Genomic DNA, 10,705 nt, shown 5'->3' with positions numbered 1-10,705 from the left:
GGTCCGCGACGGAGCGGCCACCTTCTGAAGCCTGCGCGTCCTGGCAGGGCACGGAGCGCCGTGGGCACCTCCAGGTATGTCTAGCAGCAGGAACACAGCTGCGTCCCCCTCTTCTCCCCTCTCTGCTTTTTGGTCTGCTCCAGCTATGGGCTCGTGCAGTGTTCAGCTGACACCAGCACCTGGCAGAGTCCAGATATGGGGTTTAACACGTGAAATGCTGCGCTTGTAAAACCTGATAAAGCGGTTCTTCTTTCACTGCTAGGAAGCATGGCAAGTGGACAGACAGACGGGACTCCTGGAAGGCCGGGGGCAAGCAGCCCGAGGAGCGCGCAGCCTCCCCCCCGGCCCGTGCTGGGGTCGCTCATCAAAAATACAAGTCTGCCTGGCAGTTCTTCTTTTAACATGCACTTGCAACTCGGCTGTGGGGTGAAATTCACAGTCTTCTCTTAATTTAGCTACACTAGGATTTCCCCCCCTGATTTCCTAGCAGAGCTCAGAGGAATTATGAAAAGTTGAAAAGACAAAATGCCAGTGGTTCTCCAAGTTTGATTAATTTCCTGACTACTCTAAACTGTATTTCACAGAATCACAGCTCTCTTCTAGGTCATTTAATGGTTTAAATTTTCTAAAGTATTCTCTAGTAATTGTTTTGATAGGGAAAAGCACCAGCTGAAGCTAGGGATCACCTGTCGGATATAACAGTATTCAGGAGGTGGCTCTGCAACCTGTAGTACCAGCAAAATAAGGCATTTTTTTCCCCTCCCAAATGCTGCAGACCCTCTACACTGAATACATCTGCTCGTGGCAGCGCCCGCTCCTGGTTTTGTTTCGAGCACTTAACACCACAAACTATCAGTAACGTTTTCTCCCACCCTCCAAGGCTTTGCTATAGTTCTTTGGACAGTAGCAGAAGACATTACTGCTAGCTCCTTTATTTGTTCCAAAGACGTACAGAACACTTAGCGTTTGGAGGGAGATGCACCCTCCTTCCCGTCTCAGAAAGAGAGGAGCAGTCTAAGGGCACGCCTGCCGCCGGCTGGTGCTGAGCAGGGCAGGAGGGGCGGCTACCACCGCGTTTAGCCCAGCTCCCCTGGGCAAAACCGTGGCTGCAAGTGATAACGCAAGTGATAACGCAGAAATACAAAGCAAGGCCAAAACAGGAAGAGGAGAAAAGATCCAAGAAATTCTCAAAACGCCCGAAAGGAGCAGTGACAACTGATAGTGAACGCCTATAGCGGAAGAACAGCAAACGGCTCACCTCAGCAGAAATTACATAGCTAAGTAAGAATCTCTTGCGAGTTAAAACCATCACATGGGGACAACTCTGAAATGTGGAATCAGTCACGCTACCCAACCGATGACTGCTTCAGTTAAGTTTTGGACAGTAAATTAACACAACTTTTAAGCCTGCAATAGGCCAAACCAGAACGGCGATTCATTCCCTGGTTCTAGCCCTTTCCAGGCGCTTGCTGCAAGCGACCATCGAGGGACTGTGGACTTGGGGAACCCATTACTGCCGCTCTCCCGTGGGTGTCGTCTTCCCCACGGAGACCTGAAGAAGAGGGGGCCTGATGGACCCCCAGGCTCCCTTCCCAATCCAGATACACAAATGCCTTCCCGACCGCCAGCGCTGTCTGGAAACACCCCTCCTTTTGGCGTCGCGTCTCGGGTTCCCTCCCAGCAGAGCCGCCACTCTGCGCCGCATGTCTGACATAACCAATTATGGCAGGAATTTATAGTTGCCAGCTGTGGGCTTCTACAGTTTCACATACTAGACAAGAATCTCCTGTCACATAAGTAACTCTGGGTGAAAACGGTGCCTTCACCATGACATTTTCATACTTGTGAATATAAAAAAAAAATTGGGGTTGGTGTGGCTGCCAAGCTGTTGTGAAAAATGCATAAATTGTATTACTGTAAATAAAAGAGAGTGACCGCTAAATACTCATGAGCCGGTGCACTTCCTTAACACGCTGTCTGGTGGCACTTTAATCTCGCCTCTCGATTACTATTAATAAAGCCCAAACAGAGCTAGCAGTCCACCGGGTACAAACGTGCCAGTAAAATGGAAGAACACAGCCGCACACGTTGCAGACAGTCAAATTATAGGTTACACCAACAATGGCTTTTTCAAATGAGTCCTCTCCCCTCCAACAGATAAAAAGAAAAGGTATGTTTCTACCTGCATGATTCTAAAAATATTTTGAAGTATTTATTCATGAGAATATGAGCCCAGATTTCTCTGGCTTAATTTGTTCAAGTGACATTTGGTGTCCCCAGGGGGGGTCAAAGTAAGAGACAGAGCAGACTGCACGACGTGCTCCCTCAGCTAGACCCTGACCACCACCCACCAGCCCCGCTAGCCCTGCTGACACGCACCCAGGCTGGCCCCGCCCGCAGCCGCCGCCGCCGCATCCTCTGGTTTCTCCACTACCAAATCTCTGAAGCGTTTTCGGAAGTTAAGCTCATCCGACAATAATTTCAAGCCGCCTGTAAGGACAGAGCGCAGCCCTGCCGCTGCGGGTTTATCGCCCCTTCGCAAGGCTTCCGCGGGTTACAATGGCTACTTTTATCAGCCCACGCTAAGGAAAGGTCCTGCTCGCTCCAGCGTGGATATTCACGGATAATGATGTGAGGATTCGAGACTTCAGTCAACTTACGTTTGTAGAAAAAAGATTTTATTACCCAAGTAATTATTATTTTACTCAAAAGACCAGCATGAATTTATTGCTCTGGTGTCTCACTTTTCCCTTATCTACCATGGAAGAATGTTTTTTCCAGGCAAAATTACAAAATACTGTACTTTTAGCCAAAGTCCATGTTATTCATCATTTGATAGAGATGTCAGGCATTTCAAACTAAGATGAAATTTCATGTTAACTCTATTCCTCCATGCAAAAAAACTAAAAAAGGCCAAACCAAATAATCAAAACCACATATTGGTGTCAAGCAATGAAATTAAAAAAAAAAAAACACACACACACTTTCTGGCACTTAATTTGCTTTAATCAATTATTTTTTTTCCCATATGAATTTAATAATGATGAAGCATCTCAGATGGCCACAGTCCTGGAGATACACAACTTTTTTCTTGTTCACAAAGTAGGTGGTGCCAGCACAAGTTTCCCTGGCTTTCTGTGCACAGAAACAATTCCTTCCTAATGTTTCTTCAGCCCTTAAGGAACAGCATTAATTTAGAGTCCAGGACTACAGCAAGGTTTGTGTCTGCATCTCACCCTGGCTGCTCCCCATTCACTTCTAATGAAAATAAACATTTTCCGCACATGGCTTAAAAGGCCCAGACACTCTGTTTCTGCACGCAGATTCCCAAGCACACTTTGGGTTCTTGCCTAGAAAAAGGTTTTCATCAAGCACAATTTTTAGTTTGAAGTCTTCTCATCAATGCAACTTATCTCGGTTACTTATGCTGCTATAAATCTGCTTTTCTCTTGTTTTACAGCATTTTCATCTTGTTTTTGCAAGTGCAATGAATTTGTAATACTCTGGAAACAGGTCAGTGGTAGATCAGAAACTCTTAATCCCTGGATAAAGATTATTTTAAGATCCCTCTACACCACATATCAGCAGTATGTTATCAGGGCTTGTTTGTTTGTTGTTTTTAATAATTGCACTAACCTGCATAAATTATCCTTTCAGGAAGGTCAAAGGTGAGCAGAATAATTCATAACATTTAATAGTTCCAGAGGTTGAAGCTTCATTGCTGTCCTGAGATCCTGTCTACAGCCACCTGCTTTCCAGTATTGACCGCTTTGCTCAGTTTCCATCTCTAAATTCCTTCCTCACCTAATCCAATGCTCTCAGTCTCTCTCACCTGGGGATATCTGTTTGCATTTTAATACCAGATCAACAGCGTATCTGTTCATTCAGTCCAACAAAGGAGACAAACGTCTTCCTAGCTATGTTTATCCCAAGTCTTTTTTACATTTTTTTAAATACCAGTAGGTATAGCGCTTACACTCCTTGCAGTTGCTGCCTAATTAATTAATGCAAGTATAACAGTTCAATTTGAATTTCCCCAGCCATCCCCAGAGCTCTTTTTTGAAATCCCTTCGATATGCAAACGTCTTTCTTGAAACGTGTTGTCTGAAAGCAGCTGCACTGGTTCACATACAGCTGCATCGGGGCCACGTACGTCTTCCTGCTCACCGGTCCTCAAGCACTGATCTGAACAGCGGCCTGGCCTTCCTGCAGCTCTGACAGCCTTGCGACGTCACTGCCGATGACAACGCTCGTCGTCACTATACGGATCTTTCAGCCCTGCTGCTTCCCAGTTTTCTCACTTGTAAGGCGAGATGCTTAGCAGGAAGCCAACTAACTAATCTAGACAAGAACAACTTCAGTTTATAGATGTAAAAGTCAGGAGGTGAGAGGAAAAAAAAAATCATGCTTTTGGGGTTTATTTTGCAAAATCACTGCTGAATTGTATGAAATTTTCTCTTCTCGCTACTTTATTACTCATGAAGAACTCACTCGGATGGTGGTCCAGCGGCCTTTTCGGTGAATGCCATTCTGATCTGGGTGAAAAGACTCCAGTTCCATCCGTGTACAAATACACATTCTGAAATAATATCCTCCTCCAACACTTATTAATGTAAAACGACTCGCCATTATAATGAGCACTGTATGACAACTACAGCTTACTTTAATAACGCTTAGGATATTACAAGCAGCTGCCAACTATATAAGCCTTTTTCTGCCATACAGAAGAGAACAGCTCATTTATAAAGCTGAATACCAGTTGTTATAAAGCATCATATAAAGCATCAGAGAATGGTTTGGGTTGGGGGGGACCTTAAAGATCACGCAGTTCCACCCCCCTGCCATGGGCAGGGACACCTCCCACTGACCAGGTTGCTCAAAGCCCCGTCCAACCTGGCCTTGAACACTTCCAGGGATGGGGCATCCACAGCTTCTCCGGGCAACCTGTGTCAGTGCCTCACTGCCCTCACAGTGCAGAGTTTCTTCCTGATACGTAACCTAAATTCACCCTCTTTCAATTCAAAGCCCTTGGCCTATCGCTACACGCCCTTGCAAAAAGTGCCTCGCCAGCTTTCTTGCAGGCCCAGCTTTTCATGTAATGAAATTGTTACCCAACCTTTTATATTCCAGCTTCCACGTAGCCAGTCAGCATAAATAACTGCGATAGTTGAACGCCTACGCTTAAAAGTTCTTTTGAAAGAAAAGTCCCCTCCTCTCACCTCAACCATTTGGAGGGGGCACCCGGGACAGACAACCAGATCGGACACACGCGTGCGCACAAGAGGAGCCGTTCTGGCACAAGCTGGAATCTAAAGCCTGGGTTTGTCTAGCAGACCCCATTCACTTAACAGTAATGTAGTCAGAAAAGAGATTAAACATCAAATTAACACCGTATTAAGCAAAACTGCAACTGATCCTTTACCGAATTTTCAAACCTGCAAAGACTGATTCCCTTTGTTTATGTGAGAAGTGTGAAGATCCAAGTAGTTCACTCCCAGCAAAGAACAGTATGTTTCAAAACGGATTCATTGCACCGCTCTACTAAATACAGGCTCACCTTTAAAGTATGGTTCTGACTGAGTCCTTGCATTTCTCAGGATTCCCACACTCTCCCCTAAGGAGACTAATCACACAATTTAAATTTTGAATGCCTATTTGATTCATCTGGAAATTTAAGGCCAATAAATATATACTTCATTTCTAAGATTTATTAAGGGATTGTTCTGCTACCACTGCTTGCTGGAGACAGCTTACTTAAACTGTTTGTGACCATTCTAAGTAAAAACACTTTATTTTTACTTTACTTTGTTTTATGTATCCCTTGATAAGTTGAAAAGCACTGAAGGATAAAAACCAAACCCACAACATACAAAATTCACATCTCAGGTTTTCCTTTAAAGTTTTATTAGTATCACAATTATCATTTAAATATTAGGGAATTTTCATGCAGAAATAAACGTGCGCACTAGTATCTCACTGGTCCACAGCCAGCAGGAGAGCTACGCTCCGAATCCCAGCAAGGGCCCCCCTGCGCCTGGGATGTGTTCAGGTTTGTACACGCTTCCCACCAGGACGCTCTTAAGGGTAGATTAAGAAGAATTCTGGCGTGGTAGGAATTGGGCATTGTAGATGTGGTCAGTAATTAATATAACAACAGACTAAGGAAACAGTCTGCCACAGCGGAGAGGAACCTGCAGAATCTGCACGGCGCTTCTCCAGCTGCTGACACCAATTAAGCAGCAACACCCGGTTTGAGTCACGTATCAGTTCAGAGGGAGGTGTTTTATGGTGAAAGCCACGGCGGTTCTGCAGCGATGGCGTAGCCTCATTTAGGCTATTACTAAGACTGTAAAATTGTCCTTTGCATTTCTCACAATTATTCCATTGAAATTACTGAGAAATAAATGTATCTGAAGAGTTGGAAAAGATAAGCAACGATGAAAGAAAGAGAATTCTGACTGTCGACTCTTAGAACATCACCTGTCCCCTGAGCTCAGCTGTGCCACCGAAAATAGGGCTGGGGCAGCGAGGGAGGAGGTGCAAGCCAGATGCATCCTGCCTGCTGCTCTCCTAGACACTGACACGGGCTATTGGAGAAAGGGACTTTGTTTTCAAGCGTCTTACCTGTGCCGTCACACAAAACCAAGGTGGTCACCTACTGCCAAGACAAACAGCTGACGGTGCCCTTTTCAGCTTGGCCCGTGCAAACCCAGCCTCACCTGGCAGATGGAAACCACCTGCTGCTCTGAAATCTGATTAACCATCAATGCAAACCTAAATACAAAAGATTAGCAAGAAGGAGTTGTAGGGGGGAAAGCAGTAATTAAAAAGCAGTAATTGATCCCTGGAAGCACGATCTCCTGACACAGCCAGATAGTTTTTACATTTCCAGGCTGCACAGCAGGTTTCTCTGACTCAAGAGCCGTATCCTTGGGTACGGTTCCACCAGCTGAATTCCTGTTCCCCAGCTTGGGGGCGGTTTTAGCTGTCCTTGTTCTTTTCCCCAGTGATCCCATCAAACATCAGGATGTGAATTTCTTCACGAAAGTGGGTAACATATACACCAACATATCCCAGCCCATCAAATTGCTCAGCAGAGAGCTGACTCCATCTCTCCAGACAGCCCCACTGACAGCTCCACTGACAGCATCAGGCCACAACTTCAGAGAGATAACAAACTCCTCTTATTACAGCTCCTAGCATGTTTATTTTAATAGTTTGGTTTTGGGGTTTTTTTTTAGGGATGGAAAAGATCCATAAACAATTTACAAGAATTCATGCTTTTCTGTCAAGCTGCTGCAGTGAGCAAGGCCAGGAGAGAACAGTTGCCCCTAAATATTAAATTAAAGCCTCTCAGGCACAAAATGCAGCCCCCTGAGACTTGTACACCCCAAGGACCACAAAGTAAAGTGGCTGGGTCAGGAGAAAATCTAGCAGAAGGGGCCAGCAGTCATTTCTGCAGCTGGTGGTAGAAGAACAGCACATGTATGCGGATCATCCTACCCCACACGCAAACCACATCTGCATTATTGTACGTTCTCTCCTACTTGCACCAAGTGGTTATCTTCGCAGAAACCCCTTCTTACGCCTGGCAAGTGCCGACAGTTATTACAGTGTTATGGCCATGTTAAACACAGCACTTATGGTTCAAGGAAGACAGCTGCTGGAGAAATGAGGAGATTTAACAACAAATAAAAACCTTAAGTTTTGGGAAAAAGAAAATGGTCCTGTAGCAGAAGAGGCTGAAAACAAATCTCTCAGACTGTCTCCTCTGCTGGAAGGTACAGAGGGAACCTACTGTGTCCCATTCACTTACTGCTGTGGAACTGCTGACCAGCAGGAAGCAAAAATAAAAAAGACCACCCCAAACAAACAAATCCAGTTAACGTGTTTTGTTTTTCATAAGCGGCATTCAAGCAGGAGAGACGGGGGAAGCACTCTGGAGCTACAATGGAAAAGCTGACAGAACACTAACAGTCCACACAGAAATAGAAGGATCGTTCACACTTCCTTCAGACATGTACTTACTTTCCCCGACAGGGTAAACACCAACCACTGCAACTTGTTTATAGTATAAATCAAAGGGATAACAGCTAAAAATGCTGCACTGACCATCCTGGGTAGGACAGAAAGTCTGCAGGCAGCCTGGACTCTCGCTATGCCAGGTCCCCCATGCAGTGCAGCAAACAGGCTTGCTCACAACCTGCCCCGCTCATCCTGTGATCTCAAACACGCGTTATTTGTCCCAGACACCGTCCCCCACGCGCACCCACCCAAACCACTCGGAGGCTTTGACCCACCTCAGGGTACAGCGGACAAAAAAAAGCTTAAGCTCACGCATGCTTCTGCCTCCTAAGACACGAGCTTGGCCCAAATCTACCATCCTATAACCCCCAACGCATTGCATGGCTCAGACAAGTTCGTGCAAGGCCCTTACATGAAGGGCTTGACACGGACAGGCAGGCACCCTCCGCACCCCTGCTTACCTCCTGGTGCCACTTCAGGGAATTGGGGGATCAGGGTGCAGCCGCCTCCGGCTGGCCTGCAACAAGCGCTGCCTCTGAGCCATGGCTCCTGCCGCGGCCCTTGCGCTGGCTCTGGCTGCTGGCTGCGAGGACACGGATCCAACTGACTCTTCACCTCACGAAGAGCAAACAAGCCGTTACCATCGACTGTGCGATCGCTACAGCCACTGAAAAAGTTGGGAGCAGGCAGCCAAGAGGAAAATGGAGGAGGAGTGCCCTGTCAGGGACTTAAGCCCATTGTGAAATACTGACTCCAAACACTTACAAAACAGAAAGAGTGATAAAATGTATTTTTTGGCAAGAATTAGGTCAGCTTGAAGGCAATTCTAAAAACAAAATAGCCCTCCTGAGTGCTTCAAGAACAAGGTAGCAAAATTACAGAAATTGGCCCTAATTAGCTATGAGGAAAGCTGGGGACAAAAAGCTAGAACAGGGAGTAAACATGAAAATGCACATAAACTAAAAGACACACGCAATCCATCAGGGGAGGACTGCTGAAGTATAAATACAGTATAAATATTTTTTTATAAATAAAGTTCCTGTGATTTCTTCTGTATAAACAGAAGATGTGTAGAGGTGTGTTTAAATGTGCTAGTTTTAACTAATAAGAACACAATAACATAGAGCAGAGAAGTATCATGCATAACTACGAGTGTATTTTAGAAGAAGTATATAGGGAATAGGATACCAAAGGATCAGTGAAATCAGGTGATGAATGATCTCATCTCTAGGCTCAGGTATGGTGTTATCTGAGCGTTATCGTTCAACGTGGCAGGCACCCTCCTTGGGCAAAGAGGGCTATCCAGAACACAATTTAACAGCCTTGCCTAAAGCACGTTTCAACAGACATCCAAAACCATCGTATGGAATGCAAGTCCTCACACACCACGCTCCTACACCAGGTCTTAAATAGACACAACGGCCCCAGCTGGAAGGAGAACATCACACACACACAGAGCCCCCCCCGCCCCCGTATGGTCTTCTGGGAGGTGTCAATTGAGCCTCAGATAAGAGGTAACGCAGATCACGAAAACAAGCAGGCAGGTCAGCAGCAGCTATCTCAGATCATCTCCCCCCGGATGTACTATCCTACACAACGACACAAAATACTTTCCTGTAGCCACCCAGTTGTAATCAAGCACCGAAAAAAGAGGTTTGAAAGAGGACACTAGTTCTTTTTCCAGAGATACAGTCTGTTACCCAACCGAAGTACACAGAAGAGGCAACACAGGAGAGGGCTTCTGCAAACCTTGACAAGGACCTTCCCTTTGACCAGGGAGCAGGTGAAGAAGGGCTGATGAGGCAGAGCACCCAGGAAGGTGGGCTCGCAGCAGGCTGCCCCAGCAAGGCAAGCCAAGCAGAAACCTGACGGAGAATTTTCCATCAGGCCTCACAGCAAACAGCGACTCAGCAGAGCGGGACTCTCACACGGCGCAAACCTCTGCCAAACCACAGAGAAAGCAGAGAAAACAGCTTGCTCTACTAAGGATAAATGACTTGGGGGAGAAAAGTGGTAACGGTCCACATCCTATTGCAGAAGAGCTTCAAAAAAGCAGATGGGGCTGGCGATGAGCTGGGTCTGCGTAACCACTGAGCAAGAAAACCTGAAGCAGAGACCACTGGTGTGGGGCACCTGCTTTGAGACCATGTCAGCAAAGCAGCCCACGGCAGCAGGGTTTGTTTCAAAACTCAGGAATTTGTGTAATGTTTCATCTGATCATAACTTTGTACTCAATTTGAAGTATTTTAATTGCCTTTCTAACAAACCCATCCTCAATTACAAATGCTTGCTCAAGCAGGATGCTGCCACACCTTGGCAGTTTGATGGCACGCTGGGATCCACAGGCCTCTTACGTTCGTAACGGCGTCTGAAATCCTGTCACAGAGCGGATGCCCCCAAGATCCAGGTCTGTGGCTTGATGCCTCAGCCGAGGCAGCACAGCGGGGGACTGGGCTGCACGGAGGCAGCCAGGAGGCTTCCTGAGGCCACTTAAAGGATATAATCAATGCTGTGTTTTGCAACAGCTTAACCACAGCTTTTTTTAAGCACGTTTCTGCATTAGCCTGCTAGAAAGCCACGGACAGATGAAGCCTCACGTACGTGAGGGGTACGCAATACACCCGCCGTACATTAGGGCACCTCAAACGCCGTACGCGTCTCTGCGTGCGGCTGGGCCGGC

At 46.4% G+C, this 10,705-nt stretch overlaps 1 protein-coding gene across 1 annotated transcript in view; it reads right to left on the bottom strand.

Moving 5' to 3' along the window:
• Positions 1–4,560, bottom strand: part of LOC104619097 (RING finger protein 11-like) — a 7,767-nt gene extending 3,207 nt beyond the window's left edge. The window contains exon 1 of the mRNA XM_010284869.1: positions 4,492–4,560. Coding sequence (XP_010283171.1) covers positions 4,492–4,560 — 69 coding nt within the window. The remainder of the gene's footprint in view (positions 1–4,491) is intronic.
• Between the last annotated feature and the right edge of the window lie 6,145 nt (positions 4,561–10,705).

The sequence above is a fragment of the Phaethon lepturus genome, unplaced genomic scaffold (assembly GCF_000687285.1).
Source record: "Phaethon lepturus isolate BGI_N335 unplaced genomic scaffold, ASM68728v1 scaffold6054, whole genome shotgun sequence".
NCBI lineage: Eukaryota > Metazoa > Chordata > Aves > Phaethontiformes > Phaethontidae > Phaethon > Phaethon lepturus.
Note: the sequence above shows the minus strand (reverse complement) of the source record. Positions and strands in the feature narration are given on the sequence as shown.